General features: G+C 39.6%; 6 protein-coding genes across 12 annotated transcripts in view; 3 read left to right on the top strand and 3 right to left on the bottom strand.

Moving 5' to 3' along the window:
- LOC113208861 (caskin-2) overlaps nucleotides 1-8,179 on the top strand; it is a 131,307-nt gene extending 123,128 nt beyond the window's left edge. For 2 of the 4 annotated variants that reach the window (XM_052271609.1, XM_052271606.1), the window contains exons 2-13: nucleotides 340-486; nucleotides 1,703-1,875; nucleotides 1,951-2,232; nucleotides 2,348-2,458; nucleotides 2,641-2,742; nucleotides 2,821-3,036; nucleotides 4,030-4,245; nucleotides 4,987-5,103; nucleotides 5,256-5,813; nucleotides 5,904-6,021; nucleotides 6,117-6,162; nucleotides 6,242-8,179. In XM_052271609.1, the coding sequence (XP_052127569.1) occupies nucleotides 340-486; nucleotides 1,703-1,875; nucleotides 1,951-2,232; nucleotides 2,348-2,458; nucleotides 2,641-2,742; nucleotides 2,821-3,036; nucleotides 4,030-4,245; nucleotides 4,987-5,103; nucleotides 5,256-5,813; nucleotides 5,904-6,021; nucleotides 6,117-6,162; nucleotides 6,242-6,368 (2,213 nt within the window). In that variant the 3' untranslated portion in view covers nucleotides 6,369-8,179. The remainder of the gene's footprint in view (nucleotides 1-339; nucleotides 487-1,702; nucleotides 1,876-1,950; nucleotides 2,233-2,347; nucleotides 2,459-2,640; nucleotides 2,743-2,820; nucleotides 3,037-4,029; nucleotides 4,246-4,986; nucleotides 5,104-5,255; nucleotides 5,814-5,903; nucleotides 6,022-6,116; nucleotides 6,163-6,241) is intronic. The other 2 variants (XM_052271607.1, XM_052271608.1) reach the window with 2 other exon arrangements.
- Nucleotides 8,127-9,300, bottom strand: LOC113208862 (zinc finger protein 263-like). The gene is made up of 3 exons (XM_026426084.2): nucleotides 9,076-9,300; nucleotides 8,819-8,888; nucleotides 8,127-8,737 (listed from the first exon to the last, which is right to left on the bottom strand). The coding sequence occupies exons 2-3, from the start codon at nucleotides 8,885-8,887 to the stop codon at nucleotides 8,375-8,377; spliced, it is 432 nt and encodes a 143-aa protein (XP_026281869.1). The 5' UTR covers nucleotide 8,888; nucleotides 9,076-9,300; the 3' UTR covers nucleotides 8,127-8,374.
- A 254-nt stretch (nucleotides 9,301-9,554) lies between these two features.
- Nucleotides 9,555-11,513, top strand: LOC113208800 (acidic fibroblast growth factor intracellular-binding protein). Its single transcript, XM_026425980.2, has 7 exons — nucleotides 9,555-9,773; nucleotides 10,010-10,208; nucleotides 10,282-10,401; nucleotides 10,485-10,592; nucleotides 10,688-10,915; nucleotides 11,013-11,141; nucleotides 11,223-11,513. Exons 1-7 carry the CDS (start codon nucleotides 9,689-9,691, stop codon nucleotides 11,425-11,427), a joined length of 1,074 nt encoding a protein of 357 aa, XP_026281765.1. The 5' UTR covers nucleotides 9,555-9,688; the 3' UTR covers nucleotides 11,428-11,513.
- A 52-nt stretch (nucleotides 11,514-11,565) lies between these two features.
- Nucleotides 11,566-17,560, bottom strand: LOC113208798 (biotin--protein ligase). Of its 3 annotated transcripts, none has more exons than XM_026425977.2 (16): nucleotides 17,409-17,560; nucleotides 16,955-17,135; nucleotides 16,673-16,794; nucleotides 16,413-16,583; nucleotides 16,174-16,327; nucleotides 16,022-16,078; nucleotides 15,793-15,890; nucleotides 15,519-15,706; nucleotides 15,202-15,441; nucleotides 14,775-15,119; nucleotides 14,516-14,687; nucleotides 13,311-13,502; nucleotides 13,041-13,220; nucleotides 12,483-12,903; nucleotides 12,191-12,404; nucleotides 11,566-12,069 (listed from the first exon to the last, which is right to left on the bottom strand). In XM_026425977.2, the coding sequence occupies exons 2-16, from the start codon at nucleotides 17,112-17,114 to the stop codon at nucleotides 11,898-11,900; spliced, it is 2,886 nt and encodes a 961-aa protein (XP_026281762.1). In that variant the 5' UTR covers nucleotides 17,115-17,135; nucleotides 17,409-17,560; the 3' UTR covers nucleotides 11,566-11,897. The 3 variants fall into 3 exon arrangements, with proteins under 3 accessions (XP_026281762.1, XP_052127571.1, XP_052127570.1); XM_052271611.1 differs by having other exon boundaries at nucleotides 17,427-17,550; XM_052271610.1 differs by lacking the exon at nucleotides 17,409-17,560 and adding an exon at nucleotides 17,366-17,384.
- A 29-nt stretch (nucleotides 17,561-17,589) lies between these two features.
- Nucleotides 17,590-21,726, top strand: LOC113208799 (X-ray repair cross-complementing protein 5). 2 transcript variants are annotated; one of them, XM_052271613.1, is made up of 18 exons: nucleotides 17,590-17,656; nucleotides 17,767-17,819; nucleotides 17,941-18,057; nucleotides 18,152-18,384; nucleotides 18,473-18,595; nucleotides 18,666-18,771; nucleotides 18,861-19,004; nucleotides 19,189-19,287; nucleotides 19,388-19,577; nucleotides 19,652-19,788; nucleotides 19,940-20,077; nucleotides 20,162-20,310; nucleotides 20,388-20,485; nucleotides 20,562-20,736; nucleotides 20,811-20,944; nucleotides 21,036-21,239; nucleotides 21,318-21,454; nucleotides 21,529-21,726. In XM_052271613.1, the coding sequence occupies exons 2-18, from the start codon at nucleotides 17,808-17,810 to the stop codon at nucleotides 21,541-21,543; spliced, it is 2,211 nt and encodes a 736-aa protein (XP_052127573.1). In that variant the 5' UTR covers nucleotides 17,590-17,656; nucleotides 17,767-17,807; the 3' UTR covers nucleotides 21,544-21,726. The 2 variants fall into 2 exon arrangements, with proteins under 2 accessions (XP_052127573.1, XP_026281764.1); XM_026425979.2 differs by having other exon boundaries at nucleotides 17,647-17,819.
- On the bottom strand, nucleotides 21,667-22,668 carry LOC113208803 (chromatin accessibility complex protein 1-like). Its single transcript, XM_026425984.2, has 3 exons — nucleotides 22,453-22,668; nucleotides 22,098-22,215; nucleotides 21,667-22,021 (listed from the first exon to the last, which is right to left on the bottom strand). The coding sequence occupies exons 1-3, from the start codon at nucleotides 22,570-22,572 to the stop codon at nucleotides 21,753-21,755; spliced, it is 507 nt and encodes a 168-aa protein (XP_026281769.1). The 5' UTR covers nucleotides 22,573-22,668; the 3' UTR covers nucleotides 21,667-21,752.
- Nucleotides 22,669-22,671: the final 3 nt, after the last annotated feature.

Here is a 22,671-nt window from a genome sequence, read left to right on the forward strand (position 1 = left end):
CCCCGGCCCGGTGCATTACGGCAGCGACACGCCCCCGAGTGCCTCCTCCAGGACCAGGACGCCGCTGCGCCACGCCCCGCCACGCCACCGCTGCTAATTAATCTTTGTCCCGGGGAAAAGTTTCCTCCCCAACTCGGCCGTTAATTGCTTTTCCACCTTATCGGTGGCGGCGGGGGGCTGTGGGGGTGGACAACAAGTCGGGGGCGGAGGGTACTGAAAACTTATCCTTTAAACTTCCCAAGCAGCGCGGTCGCGGTACTCCCGTCGCAAGTACTAGTGCGTCCGTCCTGGACAACAACGACACGACTAACACTTGTCTCTCTCTCTGTTCTGTTGCAGTGGGCGGTATGAGCCGCCCCGCCAAGTCCGCCCCGCTGGCCAAGAAGGTGGCGCCGCCCGCCGTGCCGGGCGTCTTCAGACACTCCGGCTCGTCCTTCGGCTCGGCCGGCTACTGCTCGAGCGAGGACCCCGGCGACATCCTCAGAGGTAAGCGTCATATTCTTTGGGTGCTAACGAGAACGATGGGTAAGGCTGTATATTTTGGTGTAAGGAATTCTGCTGTAAGCCAACCGGAAACCTACAGAAGAAAAGCGCGCTCGGTCGATCTGTACACTGTATCCTTCTGCGCGCTCATTGGCTGACCGGCGCACCGACGGCATCGTTGACCAAGCAGCGTTTAGGAGGAGGAAACAGATCGTGCAGTCATGCTTCTTCTGTGAATTCCGATTTTCTGCCAGCGGAATGCCCTATTGTTTTGCGCGACGCCGCGCGGTTAGGCAACCCATTCGACACGGACCGCGGGGCAGGCAAGCTGGGCAGGCTGGGCTGCGGAGGAGCGGGGCGGGCGAGATAGCGAGGTGGCCTGGTCGTAACTGTGGCGCGTGTGCGAAACAAAACGTGTCTGATAGCGGCGTGGCGGGGCGTGCTGGGGCTGATTGCGCTCGAGATGCAGTGATGCGATCTGGCCTTGCCGGGGCGCTGCAGCTGTGTATACTCTCTGCGGGGCGTGTTTTGTACAGGGTAGTCCTATCTCTGTGTGTGTGAGTGTGTCCCGCCTCGTTACGGTCCTGACAGCGTCGTTTGGGAGGAACGAGAGTCGCTTACTCGGCCGCCGGATGGGCCATATGGTGCGCTGTGCTGTGCGGCCGCGTCGAGGCGTGGTGGTGGTAGTACACACACCAGTCGGAGACGTCATTGGAGCGGCTGGCGCTGATAGCGGATCCTCCCTCTGCTGTGTATCGCCGAGGTTCGCGCCGCTATCGCCACGGCCATCGCAGCGGTCAGTAATTGGTTCGGGCGAATCTCTCTCGCGGCACTGACGGCAGCAGCAGCGCCGCCGCCCCGTCACATCACATGCCCCGCTATCAGGCGCTATCACCTGCCGCGCCCCGGGGCCCGCGCGATCAGCCAGCTTTAATGTTTTCGCGGCCTTGCTGCCTGGCGGGCTTGCCGTCCGCGCGCTCCCTTCGTCGCGGTCCTCGCCATGTCCCCGCCGTCGCCGCTCGCCCTGTTCAAGAGGGCATTCCCCTGGCCGCCCTGCTCGCCCTCGGCCAAACGCCCCCGCCGCGAGTACGACGTGTACTTTCTGCCCGGCCAGCATTGCGCAGGTCTGAGGACGACATCCTCACAGCGAGCTCGCCCGACTCGACTCTGACCCTGACCCTCGACTGACATCTTGTGTTTTTTCTTCTTCTCTCTCCAGATGTAGGCGATCATACAGACATCTACGGCATGGCAGGGAAGTCGCCCGGGCAGATGTCGTACCCCGCCTTCACCTTCCCCGGCCCTCAGGGCATGTCGCAGGGCAAGGTGGGGCCGCCGTTCTTTCAGCACCAGCTGTCCCTCCAGGAGGACCAGGGCATTGACATGACACAGGTACTTTTCACAAACTTTGGATGTTCATTTTGAATAAGCATCTTGATTGCTAACGCTGTTCTCCGTTCCTCGCAGAGCCCCGGCAGGGACAGCCCCGGGTCCGCCGGCTCGGGCTCCGGCTCCGGCTCCCGACACAGCACGGCCAGCTTGGACAGCGGCCGCGCCTCGGGGACGTCGTCGACCGGCTACCACCACCTCGTGGTGCGGGGGATGGGCCTCAGCAGCCAGGGCACCGCTTCCTCCACGCTGTCGTCGTCGTCAAGTCCGAGATGTTCCATCTCATCGTCCTCGTTGGGGTCCTCTGAGCACGGCAACCCCGGGCTGCACGTGGAGCGCCTGCTGCAGCAGGGAGTACCTGTAAGTACTTCCGTTACACCTCTCCTTCCACCTACGATATCTACCATTGTGTGTATCTATGTATTTCATTTATCTTGAAAAATACGATAACATATGTTTTTTTGTAATCTCGTAGGACTGCGAGGTTGTCTTGTCGTGGCTGCAAGACCTCCACTTTGAAGAGTACTACCACCTTTTTGTTGGTGCAGGCTATGATATGCCAACAATATCTAGAATGACCCCTGAGGTATGTATTATACCATTTAGCTGCTTAGTTAGCCCCACGTGCTACTTCTGTAGTTATGCTTAACTACAAGAAGTGCGCGCGAGGTTAATCAGCCACCTAGTATTAGGTAGTTTCACACAAACTTCTGATAAATCGGTATTGTTGCTTTGAAAAAAAATTTAAACTGTCATTATTTTTTTCAGGATTTGACTGCAATTGGTATTAAAAATCCAAATCATCGCAAAAAATTAAAAGTTGAGATTGCACAGTTAAATATTAATGATGGATTACCTGATTATATTCCTGTAAGTCATTTTGCGCGCCACTTATGATCAAATTTTGTTTATAAGCTCTCTAACTATTTTCATTTGTGTGTCATTCAGGGTTCTCTTGATGAGTGGCTTAGGCTACTAAGGTTAGAGGAATATTTGGTTCCCCTACAAAGACAAGGTTACCATTCTGTTGAAAATGTTACAACTTTAGCCTGGGAAGATTTGGAAGATATTGGCATTGTAAAGTTAGGTCATCAGAAGAAAGTTTTACTTGCAATTCGTAGAGTGCAAGATTTAAGAGCAGGAAAACGTATACAACCTCCTCAGGTAAGAAAATATGTTTTTTGTCTGATAATGCATTTTGTCAACAACTAATTTTTTTATGATAACTCACCATAGAGTTAGTTCAATTAGAACTTCATCCATCTAGGTGTAGATTCTATTCCTTACTTTTCTCATTAAATAGCTCACCAGATTAAAAAAAAAAAAAATCAAGCAAAACAGATTTAAAATTCCGGGGTCTAAATTATCTAGCTATTATAATTATTCTTGCCTATACCTGTAAATGAAGCGCATTAGTTCTTACTATAGTGAATTTCTTCTTAAGTAGATGTACTTGAAAAAAATAAAGAGACATTTTGGTCTTTTATAAATACACTGTCAGAATCATGGATTGAAGTCAGACTTTCTCACTTTCCTGCTGCTTGAGAATTCTAATTTACCCTTCTTCATATATTTTGAGCAGTTAAAATGTCTTAGTTTTGCTGATCATTTACTATCTCAAAACCAACAAGAAAAATCTAAATTGGAAATCCAAATGCTGCTCTAAGGTATTGCTTTTTGTGCTCTGATTCAGACACTTGAGCTAAATGTCTCTTGCTCTGCTCTAAAGGATATTAAGTGCCAACTGATATCTGCTATGTGTCTTGAGTGCTTTCAGGAAATGCTCTTTTCTGGCATGTTTGCAAATCTCAACTCTTAAACCCAATCCACATGCCCAAATATTACTTTGCATTTTGCTTGAAATGAATGCTATGGCATATTCCTTATCCCTAGCTCATTCCTCTCTAGACGCAAGGATGAAGGGTGAAACGGATAGGGCAACTATCTGTTAACTTAATTATTATTTTTCTAACTATTGGTTCTCTTTTAAACGTTTACTACCTCGATTTTATTCCATGTAATTTTCTAGCGTGCTATAGGTCATTGACCTTTGTACAGAACCCTAAAATAGGCTGAGCTGATCAGCATTGTTGAAGGGGCGTGGGTCCATCCTTAATGGTTTTATTAGAATGGGCACATTATGTTTTGGTTTCTTAGGACGTGTTTGTCACTGAGGGCAGCAGCCTCAACTCCCCGGATGAGGAGGCCCTCCCCCCGCTTCCACTTCCAGGCGCGCACAAGGCGTTTCACACCTTCCACCAGCCATGGGAAACTGACACGATGCGACAACCGCACCATATGGTCCTGCCTTCGTCCGCATTCACGGTGCACCAGCCGATGTATTCCGCCTCTCCCGAGTTTGTTCCCATCAAGGTAGCCATTATTTTCATTTCAACTTAGCATGAGGTCAAAGAGTTCATCTCTGCTCTCATGTATTTAGTTCCTATTTACTTCTCTTTAAAATTTGCTGGTCACAAACTTAAGTCTCAAGACCTACTTTACCTCAAAAATTGTTTTTGATCTTTGAGTAGGTAAATTCTTTATTGTAATAAATGGTACCTATTTTCATTTTATTTTTTCAATGGGGAAGCCCTGCTTTCACAAGCATCCTGTGCATGTTTGTTTGCACTCTGCACGCATGTCAATAAACTTTGCCTTCCTTTAGCTAGGTAGTTTTTCACTTCTATTTGTGTCTGTGAAATTAGCTTCATTTTTGCTATTAGTGTTCTACAGGGTGGGTGTTCTACGCCGGACTTTTGTTTCTGGTTATACAGTACTACATGCAGGCGTGCGGGCGGGCTTGCCTACCGACTCTTACCACGGCGCCTTATGGCTCCGTGCGAGTATGCAACTCCTCCGGACGCATGCATGCGGTACTGTGTGTGTAACTAGAGAAAAGGTCATACATAAAAAACGCACTCTGTATGTTCTCTAGATTGATTTATTTTGTTAAAGAAAAAAATAAATCTTTTCATTTAATTCTTATAGATTTGTATATTTTTCAGTCACTTTGTTTTTTACTTTGCTAATATCAACTGTTGATTTGTTGTATCTGAAGCAGAAAGTTACATTTGTTGTAACAGGTTGTTAACTGGTTTACTCTTTTTTTCACAGATTCGGGGAGGCAGAGGAAAGTCTCTAGAAAGCTTAGAGGACAGCAATGAAGTAACCCATCATACCTTCAGTCCAGAAAACACGCAAACATTTTACTATCAGCATGCTCAACCCATGGTAAGATATTTCCTGCCCTAATATTTGGCTGAGGGCAACTTCTCGACATCGTCAAATATTGATGAATTTATAAATTATCTTGAAGAATCAGATTTTGGAAATTGATGAGCTTGAAACTTTCAGTTTGCCTAATTTGAAAATAAATTTTCCAGCAGCACGGCTGGAGGCGGAGCTATGACGACGGCGACCTCACCCCGACCAACGAGCTGGCGAGCATGGCGTTGCACGAGGGTGGAGGCACCCTGCCGAGGCACCGCGGGCCCGGCAGGCCGCGCCCCGTCGCCAAAGTGACGGCCAACACCTCGTCGACGTTCAACGCCAGCCAGGCCACCCTCCTAGCGCGGGACTGGGACAGCCCCCGCAAGCGGCCACCCTCACCGCCCAAGCGGCAGTCCTCGTCGGGCGGGCGATGCGGGAACCTGAGCGACTCTTGCGACAGCGTGGATGGCGTGGGCGGCGGCGGCAGGCTCATCACCACCACCGTGGAGCTGCACCACCCGCTGCCCGCCTACCCCAGCCCGTGCAGGCCGAGCCCGTCCCAGGACAGCTTCGACGACCTGCCCCTCCCTCCCCCGCCCGCACCCTCCACTCCCCCCTCCGCCACCGCCCCGCGGCAACCGTCCTGGAGCAACGGCGGCCAGCCGGACGAGATGCTAATTGCCAGCCTCTCGAAACAGCCGGGCAGGACAGGGTCGGACGCGAGCTTTAAGGTGAGAATTTTTTTTACACGTGGAAATTTTATCTACGACTCTGTGACAAGCAGCCTCATTAATTTTAAACCCTTCTTTCTTCACCTACAGTCGAGTTCTAGTACTGAGTCAGATTCACTACCATTTGCCAATGAAAATGCAGGCACTATCAAACAAAGAGCAAATCGACCACATCCGTCTTTATCGAGCCTGGACAGTAAAGATGGAAGTAAGTGCAAACAAGTGCTCCTGGTCTTACATTATCTATCTATTCAGTCAATTAGCCCAAAATTAACTGTTTCGTTATCCTCCTTACATTTTCAGAATCACATAAGCAGGCACCTCAGCACAGGCCATCTCTCATTGACCTGTAAGTGACAAACACATATTTCTTTTATTTAATTTTTTTCAATAATTAGTTTGATGCTATTTATCAATTTCTGTTGCAGAAAGAAAGATGGACCACAAGAGCCTTCTGATGTGTTGAATGACATTGGTAACATGTTAGCAAACTTAACAGATGAACTCGATGCCATGCTAGAAGAGGAAAAACGGCAAGGTCTCAACAATGATTAGATGAGATATGCTGTGATCTGTCTCTTGCTGTCTCCAGTCATTTTACATTGTTAATATATTTTTATTAGCCTTTGTTTTTAGTGCACTGATATCCTTAGTGTTGAGAGTCAGTGACTCAAATATCTGTGATCAAAGTTGTCTGTCCCTGTGATTTTTATTTTTCCTCATCTGCATTTTAACTATTATGTATGAATATCAGTTCACTGTTCCCATGGCTTACATCATATTCAGGAAACTATTACCTCTCTTGGGTCAACAGTTTGTAGTACCTGATATTTATCATGTGCCATGAGCTATAGCTTTCCATGAGTGAGCATGTGTTTTATGTGCCATTGCAAATAGCCAGTACTCTTATAAGTTTATGTTGTTGAAGCTTCAGATCAGACTTTTCTTTTGTCTACTCCTGAATCTAGAACAAATAGGTTCTGAATTTCATTTTGGTTGGGTTTTGTCGAATTTGCTCTACTTTATGTAGTGTATTGTATTTGATTTCCTTCAATTATCACCCACCAAATTGTTTCACTAAAAGATTTATTTTTGCTTGTCTTTTTTTTTGTTTTCTAAAAAAAAAACATTGTTTATTACTGGCGTATAACTGTCTGGTGTGGAGCTGTTGTCATCCGTCTTTCTGGACAAAAAGTATAAAACCGATTTTCTTTATCAGTTGTTTTAGAGAGGCATGACAAAGATAAAATGAAAATGGTATTTCAGTTGTAAGTGTCAGGCTTTTCTTTTTTATGTGTTGTAAAAAAGAATAAGCTCATACCTTTTTTTAAAGGCAAGTTAGAACTATGTCTTTCCTTGCCAAAATGTATCTAAACTCACAAAAGTTTTATTACCTGCTGCAGTGTTTTGTCTAAAGGACACAAATTTGTCACAGTTACATCAATTGATGTCACTGGTCAAAATTTAGTCATCAGGAGGTTGTGAAATGATGTTCTTGAGATGTCATTTCTGAGTGTCAAGATGACAAAGTTTTGACCCGTGACGTCAAATTGATATCATTGTGACAAAATTTCTGTTGTTTGGGATGAACTCATTTTATTTTCTCTAGTAAATTCTATTCTATCATAGGATCTTGAATACAAATTTGCAATGACATCAATGGAAAGTGGATTTTACACAATCTAACTGCATTTATATTGCCTTACAATGGAAAGAAACAGTTGGTTCACAGACTTAGTACTAACTACCAGCTTTCAAATATTTGCTCATGTACTGTAGTGCCTGACAACTGGAATGAAGTCAAAATTAACCATATTCACATATCGAATCTGTGATTCAATGTTCAATCTTCAGATACAATTGTACCTCATACCAAGTGATTATCAAATTGAGGCAGCTTATTCACATTTGTGTATGTTTTCCTTCACTTGCAAACATCACAATATCTTTTTCAGTGCTGTTGTCAATGTGAATTTATGTAGTAACCATGGGTTGTTGTATTTAATTATTGTTTTATATCTGGTTGTTTTTTGTTACATAGAGGAATTTCCTCTAACGTCATGTAAAGTAACATTGTAAACTATGTACATGAAAATACATACAGATTGAGTACATAATTGTCGTTATTGTGTAACATAGGTAGAAACTGCATTTATCATTCGTGCTGCAATAAAAGCAGCCTTTGAGTGTCTGTAATGTTTGTGTATGTAAGAAATTAAGAAGACTGGTGTAGTTTTGGGTATGAAATGTTGCAATGATTAACAGTAACACTGTAGTTGTAGATTGTTAATGAAAAAGTTGAGATGATCGGCATTGTATTGTAGTTAAATCAGGATTTAATTAAAAACAGTCTTGCCCTTAACAAACATGTCTTTTTTGAAATTATTAAGCTATCCTCAGACTTACCAATTACAGCACTAAATTACAAATGAAGCTTCATTATAATCCATATTCTTTTTATCATGTATAAAATCACATTAAATCACAAGGAATCAGACTTTTACATCTTATTTATAGGGTACACATATGTTAAATCAATAGTACAAGCATAAAGAAAGGACCTAAAAGCTCCAATTGTGAAACTTCGTCATATGATCTTTTAGTTTATCATTCCGTTTAAAATTAACACCACACTCTGGACAACGAACATACTTGTTGCTATGTTTACTATTGATATGCCTGTTCAAGTTGCTTTTTTGGGAGCAGCAATGATCGCACTCTTCACATTTGAAAGGCTTCTCTTTAGAGTGCACAAGCATATGCTTTTTCAAGTAAGAAACCCTTTTGTAGCATAGTTTGCATGTCTCCATTTTTGGTGATGTGGATCTCTTACATTCTAATGCTGCCGATAATACTAGTGGTTCATGTTTAAAAAAGAGTTGTGACTCTTGTGAAGACTCCATCAACTCAAAACAAGATTCTATCTACACAACAAGAGAACTTAATTACGTATCATCTCAAGCAGAATACTTGTATGAGAATAATTGTTTTGACGTACTACTAACCTCATTAGAGAGACAGCTATTGTCAAGAAATTGCTGTTCATTATTATGGTTTTCATCCATCTCAGTCATTCTGAAACAATAACATAAGGATTTGAAATTAATATCCTGAAATTCAAATAGTTTCTACTAAAACAATACAAAATACACTACAAGTATCTTGCATGTTATATGTATGCAAAGGAGCAGTAAAAACTATTAATGATACAAATGATCAAAGTTTGACTATTTAAGTAATTAATAAGTGTGACTATTTTTACCCAAACGTTGATAAAATTTGAGAGTGACTTCGCAAAGTAATTTTTCACGAACGCAGATAAAATCACGACGCAGAACGTGTACTTTGGACGAGGGGATCCCTACTCAGTTGTACCACAGCTCTACACACTTTCGCGAGCTTTCACAAAATTTGAATGCGGAAAATTCAGAATATGATAAACCAGCAGTAAAATGTGAAGAACATCATTTCAATTTTCCTCATGAGGAATAGGAGGAATAGAGAAAGACAGGTAAAAAGACGACTGAAATTTATTATGTTGTCAAAACTGGGCAACCCCATAACCACTTAACTGCTTGGTAGAAACAGCAGCTTACTGAAATCGGATAGGGGAACCATAATGATTAGGAAATTATCTATGGTTTCACTAAAATCACCTTTTTCCTTCCCTAGTCAAATAAATAGGGATGACGTCCTAGATTTTTGAATGTGGTGAATTGGGTGTCTCGTCCAATTCTGTGCTTTGAATTTTTCATACAACTGCACAGATGGCTGACAAGTGGTCTGCTATTTTCCGTCTTCTGCTTGTTTTCGTTTCTAGCCAACAGCTTTTGTTGGGTTTTATCCTTTTAGCTCAGTTTTGTTAGATTTTTGAAATGTTTGCAGAGGTGGATGTATTTATCAGTAACTATACTTTAGTTGATCCAGAGGTTTATCAACTTTGGATAGATGGAAGCTCATGTGAGTAATGGTTATGTCTTCAGATAAAAGAATATAATTGCTAACTTTAATGCATTTTGTCATTACCCTAATATAGATGGTTTAACCAATGCTAACGTATATTGAAACTGCATGTAGAGTAATTTTTCTACAAAATATTATTCCAGTTTACATGAATCGTATGACTTTGTTATTGTTCAACTCTTTTTGACAAACGTTTTTGTACTAATATCATAAAATGTTTCTGATTTTATCAGCATCCGAGGCTGTAAAATGTCTCCAAGAGGGAGGTGTCACACTTCAAACTGGCGCTACTCTGGAATTGGTGGCATCTGATGTGCTTGACCATTACCGGACTTACAGCCTGTTGGAAAAACTTCTTCATAATCCTCCTAAACTTGCTGAGCAGCTGGCCTTTCAAATTGAGCCTCAAACAAGGGGCTTTTTAATTGAAAAGTATGTCTTTTGTGGGCCTTTCTAAAAGTTACTTTATCACATTCTTTACTAAGAAATATTTATTTGGTTCCAGGTATTATGATTTTGATGACGCTGTAATTCGTGAGCTACTTGGTAAAAAGTTATCATCCCGCCATCGAAAAGATTTAGATGAAGTGAGTGAGAAAACAAGGGTCCAGCTGAAGTCATGCAGGTATGATTTTTTAATTACCTAATCGGGTTCTGAAAATTAATCTGATTCGCACTGATCAACAACCAAATGTCCCCAAAATGTAGACGACAATTCGACAATGTTAAACGTGTTTTCAAAACTGTAGAAGAGATGCAAGGATCTGTTGTGAAAAATGTAGCAAAACTATTTCTTCTTCCTGAGCCTCTTGCAAGGTATTTTTCTTTCATTTAAATCTGTGCATTGTCAGGATAAGTTACATATGACACTCGACCAAGAGAGTGTTTTAAAAATGTGGTCTCTGTTGCAGACGCTATGGAGCAGTTGTCTTTCTGGCCTGTATGAGATTTGAAGCAGGGAAAAGAAAACTCCAGTATCTAACATTTTCAGATTTTTGCCATTGTGCCGAAGCTATGATGTCTTCATGGACTTATAAAGATTCCCAACAGGATTATGATGATACTGATCTGGACAGAGAATATCTTCTAGACATCAGAGAATTTAGAGTGCTTTTAGATAAAGAGAAAGAGCACAAACAGTTAGTAGAAATTATTCACACACTCAATTGGTGTCAGCGAAAAAGGTGTGCCTCTCTTAGATTTTGTATTCCACTAATATGTCTCACGTTTTTGTAGCCTTGTCTGCAATCGTCTCAAGCCACAATTACTTGAGCGCGCTTATCAGGAACTTGAATCCAACTTCAGATCATACTCACGTGCGATTGTGGGAATTGCCTGTAATCTCCATCGCTCCAGAGACCAGAGGTATGTCAATTTTGTGAAACCTTTGTGTGCCTGTGTGGTATTTGTTTGTTAAATAAGTAAAAGTTTTAATTGTGCTTGTAGGAACCTATTTGTTGATCTTGTGGAGAGATGCATTGAACCTTGGAGACAAGCTCATTGGTCCTACAGTGATCTTAATAATTTTCTCACAGTATATACAAATAGTGCTCTTGAGTTGGATGTCTTTCAAGACAGTGATTTAAAAGCTGCCTGGAGTCGTTTTATGAATGTCATAACATCTTGCTTACTTCGAATGTTTCATACTTGAAATACTAAGGAAGATTTATGTGTATTAAACCTTATACAAATAATGTTAAAACTTAATTAGGTAATAAATTTTTATTTTAACTGCTATTAATCTGTAATATGTTTCCCAAACTTGGCAATTAATAGTGGTTTGTCACTGTTTACATTTGTAAGTGGGCACTTTATTACACACAATAGATTACAGCATTTATCAACAGAATGGAATGTATTCTTTGGGGCAAGGATTCACAGCTACAACATTTGACTTATTTTAACAAGATAAGATCTAAGTATCAACAATGCTAACAGTCAATAATATTAAAATAAAACAACTATAAATATATATATAAAAACAAAAAACCCAAAAAGAAACAAAAATACATAGGCAATAAACCAACTACAACAAAGTCTCATCATTGGGCAGAGAAAGGAATGAATTCAGTCTGAGTGAAAGAGAAAAGAAATGTAAACCTTAAGTTTGAACACAAGCGGTTACTTTGGTGCAATCAGTCCTACACACATGTCGAAAGTGTTTCCATCAGGCTGTACAGTAAAGGTTTTACCATTTTTTTCTCGAACAAGTAAAAATCCAAATTCATCTACACCTTGAATAACAACCTGCTTCTCATTTCCTGATGTATCTCGCACTACAATTTCAGCATCACTGTAAAAAATAAACCTTTTTCAAATTACAGCATTCCACAATATTAGATTAAATGGTACATTGGTAATGATTCCCTTCACTTTGAAACACTGACAAAAAGGAGGGTTAAATGTTACTGTACCTGTGCAACCAAAATTTATAGTAAAGGTCCATCACCTGCGCCTCTGAATAGTTTTGCATCAGAGACAACAGACGTTCCAGTTCTGTAAAGAATATTGCCAACCACTTTTCTAGAGAAAGAGTAGGAACTTTCCCACCTGATCTAGCATTATACAACATGATTTGCTCATTAATGCATGTTGTTGGATCTCTATTGTCAAGATTGACGGCAAGACCTGTAAACAGAGATTGGTTCATGAAATTCAGATCCCCGATCAACCAGTGGTATTTTCACTAATGACAATGACCCTCACCAATATTACATATAAGATTTGTTCCTCTATTAGTGCATGAGAGTACAAGTCCTCCAATTTTAATGAGATCATTATCACAACAGATGTAGATATCATTAGGCCACTTCAGATGTAAATCTAGTGCTTTTCCAACATCTGGCAGATTGGTGAGAGCCGAGACAACAGCTGTTGCTACAACATGTTGGATAAGAGATGCACGTTGTCCAAGCGGTGAAGAAAGAGGTACAATCAACTGGACAGTGGACATTGCACAACCTTCAGGGCTAATCCACATATTACTGCCACGACCACGTCCAGTAAGTTGCTGCCGAGGAATTATTGCAAGTCCATGCCACAGTTGCTCATATCCTGTTACATTCATGGAGCTACCCATCGCTTCCGAATAAATTACCAGACGACCAAGCCAGTCGGTGCGCAGATTCTGAAAATCATTAGGAGGAATGGTGGTATTACTAGTTTCTTAGATTTCTAAATACAAGTGAAAATATAGCATTCAGTTTACAAATTTAGACCAACAACACAACGAAGGTATCAACAGTATTCATATTGAAAACTTACATCAAAATATTCCACTGTAGAGAAAGATGGTGGACAAGAATGAAGAAGAATAGGAAACAGACGCTCACTAGCAGTAGTGGGTTTCTCTCCTTTACCACAAAACTGAAGTTCCAGATCACCATTCTTCAGAATATTTCCATTCATTCTGCTTCTAAGAGATGACAAGAACTCTTGCTTCAGCTTAATTAACAGAAATAACATTAAAGAACTGTATAAGTTTACAAATTCATATACTTTTTCATATATAATTAGGTTGTTGTTAGGATATACCTCGTGTCGACCAAGGAAATAACCTTGAGTAAACTGATTATTGGAAGCCCGAGCGCTGTCTCCACATTCCATGTCAAGATGGGATACAAGAAGATCCCGTAATATTTCTCTTCTTGCTCCATCACTTTGCCTCAAAGTGGAGTATTTTCCTTCTTCACTTTCATACTGAGATGGATCTTCTTCCAGGTGAACCTATTGGCATATGAAAGAAACAATTTATCCCACACCCACAAAGACTAAAAAGAGTACTGAAAATAAAAGGGAAAATGGCCAAGAGTGCACGAGTGCAGGAAATGACACCAGCAAAGTGATTGTGTGCTACAAAGTTTGAACAACACTACTGCATGAATTTTAATAATATTAAGATTAGCTACCATTACTGTATTATAATTAAAAAAACAAAAAAGAATTGCTCTCATAAAAAAGCATATACAGCTTGCAATATAGGTAGAAGACTAGAAAAATGACTAGCAAATACATGATAACTATTGGCTGCAATGCAAAATATTCTTTTCAGTCAGACATTTACAGGTAACCTCCATGCACATTTTTCCTTGAGATTTCTTTTAGCCTGAATAAAATTCATAAAATGATTGAATTAAGGCCCTTTCATCAACATGTTCATAAAGGCCATCAGAAGCGTAGAAAAAAGAATCAGAGAGGATCAAATCAATGAGCTGAAAAAAAAGACTCGCCATATTCTTCAGCAATGGTTCAACCTGGTAAGTCTCCCAAGTGTCCATCTCCAAATGTACCTGTACGTGTACATGATGACTTTAATGAATAAAGCATGAAGAGGAAACATCTGACATTTGGTTGTCTAAGGATTCTTTTCTTTTCTTTTTTATCAAAATACCACTATGCTATAGAAACTTATGCAAACTAAAGTTATTTACGTTAATAAATATCCAGTTCACTCATATATGGCTCAAATGAGGCAGTTAAAAAATTATTGTGTGCTAATAAGTCTAAAGTTACAGATAACAAACTTTCCCGATGAAATGGAAACATTTTCTGCCTAGGTACCGAAATCCAGCAGGAATTTCATGCATTGGTTTGGTAGGTACTAAAGAAAGAATTAGATATGATTCACTGGTCTAAGGCCAGCACTGTATAATTTGTTTCTCTTCTGAACCTTTTACACCGTAGCAAGTTCTGGAGTAATCTTGACTTTGAGAAGAAGTGAGGGTTTGAAACATCCTTACCTGTGAGAATACAATTTTTCCTGCACCAGGTCCAAAGCCAGTTGACGCTAGTAGCAGACTTGGTGTCTGCCAAGTTTCTTCCGTCCCAAGCACTTGGACTTGAAGAGTATGAAGGCGATTTTCAGAATCCAGTACTTCTACTGTTGCTGGGGTTGCAGGTGGTTTTCCACTTCTAAGAAGAAAAACAATTTTTTAAAAAACTACTTGCTAAATAACATATTTTATATGCAGAGATGTCCATTAAAAAAGTATGACTAACCCAATGTTGCCACATGTTGATGATTTTGGATCACCAACAGGGAATCTTGTGTGAACAGGAGATGCTTGATAGCAAAAGACATGGTGCATCATTGGCACATTCTTCCATCTTGAGTATGAAAATCGTACTAATTCATGCTGACGGACTTCGGCTGTTCGGAAAGTAGGTAGAACAAGATGAAGAAAGTCAGAGCACAGGCATAGTATGCGCCCACCATTCAGCACATAGGATAGAAACATTGGGGCAAGAGAGTCAGGAACGCTTCCACATATAACAAGTAATCTTGTTCCTTGCATCCAGGGATTCGATGACAATGACTGCCGAGTCATGCTGTATATAACATACCTAAAAGAAGCACATGACAATTAGACATTCAAACGATAAATTATCCGATTAATGATGATGATATACATGAAACTTTTCATACTTGTATCTGTGCAGTGTGTTTTTAAGAACATTTAAAACATTGTCTTGTGCCACAGTGCTATCTGAATAAATAAGAACATTGGGAGGTTTTGATATGGTTGAAGATATCGAAGATAAAGAAAGAGTAGAATAAGCTGCTGAAAAATTTGACCGAGCAGGTGATGGTTTAGGTGATATTGCAAGGCAAGACAAAGTCCCACTAAGGGAATCTTGGGAGCAAAATGAATCAGAGCTGCGTCCTCTGAAAGGAAACAAAAAAGTTGTAACTATAGTGAATACAATAAAATAGAAGTGCAAGAAAAGTTATTTGATACAAACCCAGCAGATGCTATGTGAACATGTGGCTCTTCCAAACGGCTCATATGTTTTGAATTGCAGGATTCAGCCTGTAACTGACTTGCTTCATCTGGGAAAGCATCAGTTTCATCTTCCACATCAGGAATATTTGATAAAGAATCAGAAGACCCAGCAACTACTAGCACTTCTTTCTGTCCATTAACAGGCACCTGTTTTGGAAATGTATTTCCAAATGAGAGCTGACAGTTTCAAAGTACGTAGTAATTCTTTTGAATCACTGGATAAATCAATATACCTGGTATCCATTCACTGACGCATCTTGGGCAGCAGATGTAATGTACTGTAACTGTTCCATAAAGGAAATACCTGTTGCACTATCCTGATCCTCTGAGCCTGCATAATTTCATGATTTAAAAAAAAAAAAAAAAAAAGAAAAGAAAAACATAAGAGTACATACTTTGCAATTTAAAGTAGACACTACTTTGAAGACTGAAAGGAAAATCTAAATAGCCTGACTGTCTTACCTCTAAGACTTTGTGGATATTCATACATCCTACAGGGTTCTCCTTTTGCAACAATGGCTGCAGAGGTTTTTTTTTGTTTTTTATAGGTCTTAGTTACAGTGTCATTTTAAAGTATAATACAATTATTAAAAAGTGGAATAAGGTTTTCTTACTTTGAATCCTTGTCATCTCCAAATTTTGGTGGAATGCAAGACGGTCCACCATGAAACATCCACACAAGCTGATGAGGTGTTCTATGTCTGTTTCCAGTATTAGACCAAATGTATCAGCTGCGAGCCATGCTTGGCATATTCCAAATTGTTCCAACTTGGAAAAGCAAACCACATACATCCAATTAAAAATACCACTGTTTCCAATTTACTTAAATTTGCGTACAATATAAGAGCCTCACCTCACAATGATGCACTTTGGTACAGTCCAACAGAGATCGGTACTCTGCTTCAATGAGGACATGTATCCGACTCTCTGCAATAAGAGGCGGTGAGTTCTTTTTTGAAGATTGAATGGGAAACCGAGTAGACTCATTCGGAAATGCTATCCAAGGAGATAGATCAATAAATTGCTGGAAAAGAATAAAGATCAGGTAGTGATAAAAATATCTATGGCCAAAGATGCCAGAAACATTTTCCATTCTCCCAAATCAATACAAACCTGAGGTAGAATGGAGCATGCCCTCTTTGAATCATGATACCATAGTAAGTCAACAACTCTTGCTTCATTTTCGTTTTCACACAGTGTAGAACTTATGCCACGCAAAAACTGACTCCATATTCCTGTGAACAAATCAAAGCAACTCATTCAGTATTTTTAGCCAAAAAATAGCCCTGACAGCCGATACCAACTGTAGAGCTTATGACCATTTTAAGAGTAGATGATAAAGTCTGCGGAGTAACTTTGTCTTCCACTTTGAGAGAAGAAAATGCAAAAACTTACGAGTTGAACCACCTTGCTGAACAGCAGCAGATACATCGGGTTCATGGTACAAGACAAGACCTGCACCGTGCGCTATGATTTCATTCACTTTAGCGCGTATCGCGCTTAATCTCCAGGCTTGGAACCATGTGGCAGCCATGTAATATAGCGTGAGAAGCATTCTGAGAGGTGGGGGGTATCACTAAAAGAACAAATGCAAATAACATGCTTGGTAAAAGATAGCTACATACATCATCATTAACATAAAAAGAGTTCAGGCTTAGCAAAAAATAAAACATATAAAACAAAACAATAGGGTCCTATTTTAATAAATAAAATGAAGACCGCTTTAATCAAAATTGTTTGAGTGTCTGCTAAGAAATCCAACAATAGGTTATATTGAAATGAATAATAATTATCCAACCAAAATACCCCATAGCACACAAGAGTTCAATGAGCGACAATTGTAAAATACCAGCCACACTCGTCACACCATGTTGAATTAATAGAAAGCTGCTGCCACGAGAATAAAAGGTTTTAAACGTTTCGAATCTTTATCGATCCATGTATGTAAAACTCAAAACTGACTAGTGCTTCTGCAGACGACGTAGCGCTTATTCGCAGGATGCAACCACCTGCAACTAACTGCCTGGCGTTCTTCGAAAAGGTGTAATGACACTATTGGCAGGACGCGAGCGAAACATCACAAGCTGCAATAAGCCGGTCAGTTGTGTTTCAAAAAGGACTCAAATCCGCTATATTGTTTGCTGTCATTGACTCCTTACACGAGGAAACATAGCCTGCTACTGATATGTGACTTTCCTTTTCATCAGATAGTTTCATACATTGTGCAATTGGTAGATCATCCCCCATAATGACTTCTGCAGTGAGTTTTGTCTTCACAAAAGTGAAATTTAATAACTAATTACAGTTCCACGTTATGTTTTTAACAATCTAGTATATATTATATGTATAAAATTGATATTTGAAATAATTGCCTCTTTTAGGAAGCCATTGTTGTTGTTCTGGATGTTGGACCAAGTGTTGCTCGAGAAATTTCGCCAAATGGAGAAACCTTTCTGCAAAATGCACAACTCTGTGCTACAAACATTATCCAAAGAAAGGTAGTCAACAAAATAAGATGTATTCAGAAATATTAATGTTGTTGATTTACAAAAACTGTTCGGAAATTGAATAAGTGTATGAATGTGCCTACAGATTCTTTCACAATCAATTGATGAAATCGGGCTCATAATTGTTGGTTCTGAGGAAACTAATAACCCACTTGCTGATGATGAGGGTTATAAGAATATCGAAATAGCTCACTCACTGCGACGAGCCAACTGGAGCATGGTCAAGTCTATAGCTAAATATCAAAAAGGTACTGAAGCAACTGGAGACTGGTTGGATGCATTGATCGTGGCTGCAGATTTCATAAAAACATCTACTGAGTATGTACTAAATTTGCAAAAACTTTTACAAATCTGGTTAAAAGGCTTTAGTTCTGAATGCTCATCTCTCTTACATGTCATTTTTTAGGGGCAAGATATTTAAAGAGAAGAAAATAGTCATGCTGACCAATTTCTGCTCTGATGTTAGTGATGATGAAGTTGATTGTATTATCCAAGGCTTAAAGAATGAAAACGTTCAAGTCATTGCTATGTAAGAGTATTTTTTTATATTGAATATTTTGAAGGAGTGGCATATTTAATGAAAACTTTTATCATTTTAGTGGGCCACAGACAGCCTTCAGTGAATCTCAGGCATCTATTGCTCATGAATACAAAAGTAGAGAACAGGAAGAAGGAGAGAAACTTATTGCTAGGATTGTCAGTGAGGTGTGTTGTACAGTATGAAAATCGTCAGCCTAGCAGGCTGCAATTAATAAGGAAAGGCTTGTTAACTAGACCATTGAATAAATTTGTAGGTTCCAAAAAGCGTAATTTGTAGCTTTGAAGATGCTATTCCTCAACTTATGTATTTTGAGGTAAAGAAAACCAGGCCAACACCATGGAAAAGTGAATTGACAATTGGTTCAAGCATAAAAATACCAGTGAAGGCGTTTGTAAAGGTATTCCTTAAATATTTCAACACATTCAGTGTGGCAGTGCATCCTGGGGGTTAGAAAAAACAGCAAAGATTGACCATATTGTGGATGTGCCGCACTGAATGTGTTAACATTAATGACCTCTCTATCTTAATTATTAATCTAAAATAAATTTAATTCTTATTCTTGACATTCTTATTCATTTTAGATTGCTGAAACAAAACCATTTGCCACCCATGACATTATCATACCTGAATTGAGAAATATATCATCAGGTCATTCTATCCCTGTGTTACCTTCTACTCAGGTTGGTTCAGTATACATGTACAAATACTTCTAGATCAACTAGGAATTACATCTAGATACTGTATTTTGTGCCATAATCATGTCTCTTCCCTTTGTTTTAGAATGTTACTGATGATGAACAAAAGCCAAAGATTGATTTGGAAGATGAAGAGGTGTCTGGTAGTGGAAAAGACTTTGGCCTGATTGATAGAGACCGTATTTACCAAGTGAGTGGAAACGATGCAGAAGCAGTGGATGCTGCCGATGTCATTGAAGGCTATATGTTTGGAACAACCATTGTACCTGTCACAGGTATTGCTGTTGTGGTGACACTTTTGAATTGTACTTTTTGTGCCCCAAGCATAAAACTGTGTTAATGGTTTCAGATGATGATAGACCACAGCTTGATTACTCATCAGGTGAAAAGTGCCTCAGTGTCTTGGGCTTCACTAAACAGCATAATGTTCCATTTTATTTGATTTCTGGTAAAGGCTGTCATGAAGTCTATCCAGAAGATGATGAGGTTGTTGCATTGTCATTTTTTCCCTCTCCTTTTTCTTTTCAAAATGTCAAAATGTCTTTACATTGCAATTACTTCTAGTTTAAATACTTTTTACTCTATTGAAGATAAGCAATGTTCTACTTAACAGCCCATTCTTCATTTCACATTTTAGGACAGCAAACGAGCTTTCTCAGCATTAATTCAAGCCATGGATTCTAATGACATGATTGCAGTTGTCCGTAAAGTATACAGATTAAATGCTGTTCCAAAATTGACTGCATTATTTCCCATGATAACACCAGAATATCAGGTTAATTTTAATTTTTTTCCTTCCAATTTCCATGATGTGTTTATGTTGTAGATGTAGAATGTTCTAATAAATCTCTGTTGCCAGTGTTTAGTAATGCTAGAACTACCGTTCTCAGAGAGTGTTCTTACACTTGTGCTCCCACCATTGGTAACTGAAAAAAATAAACCTACAGATGAACAGTTGAAAGCTGTTGATGAGCTTATGTCAAAAATGAACCTGATGGATCATGATGAGTAAGTAAAACAGACCTGATCTTTCAGGTAAAACTGCACTCTCTTTAGTTATTCGGTTTTTATTTTTTTCTCAAAAGGGAGGACTCAGAGAATGGCGCATATGACCCTCACAAAACACTTGACCCATACATGCAGCATTATCAAAGTATAGTGGCTAAGAAGGCATTAAAAGGCGGTAAGAGTTATAAATATGTATAATCTTACACTGTGCATTTACTTTTAGAATAATCGCTTTACTGTCTTTATTTTAGATTCATTCATTAGCAGGTCAGAAACTGATCAAGCTGTGAAACAGCTACTTTCACCTAAAGAAGAACTTGTTGAAGCAGCACTGCCTGCCTTAGCCAAAATAAAAACTCTTTTCCCCCTTACTAAAGTGACTCCTAAGGAAGGAGCTCGAAAAGCTGCAGTAGATTTGTTTCAACAGTTAGTGCATGAGACATCTCTTTATTTTCATGTTTTAAAATTGTCTAGTATTGATACCTAAATCTTATTTTCAGAAATGCACCCGACTTAAGTACTCAAACAGTTAAGCAACCTTTAGATGTGAAAGACATAAAGCATGATATTGGAACTGTGCAGCCTGAGGAAGATTTCAAGACACTTATTAATCAAGGATTGCCTCTTGATAAAGGTGCATTACATGTATTTTAATCTCAATTCACCTCTCCTGCCCATGTGTCTCTTTTTGAATTATTTTGAGATGGCATTTATTTCTCTTTTAGCATGTGATTTACTGATGAAAGTCGTATGTGATTTGATACTACAAGCATTTGATGCTGATGATTTCTTAAAACCTGGCAAGTGTTTATTAGAAATGCGAAAGGTGTGCCTAGAGAAAAATCATTTGATGTACAACAACAGTATTACCAAACTAAGAAAAGATCTTCCTCTTGAAAAGAGTGATTTTTGGGAGCTGGTTGTAAGGAGTAAGTTCCTTCATCACAGCATTCATAGAGAGATCAGTCTCTTGGTGAGGATATTTACTAAAATGGCATTATTTCCAGGTCAAGCAGGTCTTATTACTTCATCTGAAACTGATCAGAGCACAGTTACGACCGAAGAAGCTAAAGAATTTTTGGAAATGATAACAGTAAAAGATGAAATCTTACAACCTAAAACCACTGACGAGTTTGATGATTTGGTTTGTACTCATACCTGAAACTGAATTATTAATCTAGTAATTTAGTTTAACTCCACCTTAATTATTCTTTGCAGATTGATGAAATGTAGACAGACAAGACCTGTGTTTGTCTTTCAGATTGTTGGTACTGAACCAGAATGTTCACACACTATACATCATGGAATTATGGAATTTTCTGATTTCCGTCTGGGAGATGAAGTTGTGCCAGCATGTTTTGTATTTAGAATACAAGTAATTTATTATTCAAAAACGTTGTTTTCCAAGGCACAAATTTAAAATTACTATGGTGAAGTCAACATCACCTTTGAGCATCCTCTTCATCTTCCTCCTCCTCTTCGTCATCATCATCATCCTCCTCCTCCTCCTCATCCTCTCCACCATCTTCTTCATCGTCTTCCTCATCTACTCCATCCTCTCCTTCGTTGTCGTCATCCTCCTCTTCCTCCTCTTCAGCACCTTCATCATCCTCTCCTTCACTTGATTCTGAGCTGGATATATTATCAGTTATGCCTTCTCTTTTCATAATTTCTTTATATTCTCTAACAGTTATCTTTTTAGGAATGATTTCTGAAAATGTTAAAATACTGTGAACTGTGAACATAAAAATAGGTTCCAAAATTTTTATTTTGAAGATCAGACTTACCTCTTAGGAAAAATAAATTGCTTTTGGCTTGGACTACTTTTGCAACATCAGAATATTCAAGCTTAGATCCATCACCACTTTTTAAAGCTTCTTTGGCCAAGGTTTGAATAAACAGCTCCTGAGATAAGAAAAATTAACAACATAACTGGCTGAATGCAACATAAGAGCAACTACAATCAAATTGTCTTGAATAACACAGAGGCAAGAATGAAACACTCTTCAGTATATTAAATAGACACCTGTTGATTATAATAATTTTTGAAAGAGAAGAGGTGTAAAAAGACACAAACAAAAACATAACCTCGCGTTTCTCATTCTCACAGCTAGTTTGAACGCCTCAATCTCTGATTCTTACCGTCGCTCGAGTAACAACAGCCAAAGAGTCTTGAGGAACAGAATCTACATCTGGTGAGCTCTTCATTATGGTTTTGACTCTTGATATGGGCAGTTGCAGCTCTTTCATGTTGCTAGACATTGTACTCGAAACTCTAAAATGACTGGAACCAAATTGAAAGGAGGATACACAACAACTCTCTCAAGCGTCCGTCGCCCGCCACACTCCACTCCCGCCTGT

This window comes from Frankliniella occidentalis, unplaced genomic scaffold (genome assembly GCF_000697945.3).
Source record: "Frankliniella occidentalis isolate FOCC.00 unplaced genomic scaffold, Focc_3.1 Scaffold168, whole genome shotgun sequence".
Taxonomy (NCBI): domain Eukaryota; kingdom Metazoa; phylum Arthropoda; class Insecta; order Thysanoptera; family Thripidae; genus Frankliniella; species Frankliniella occidentalis.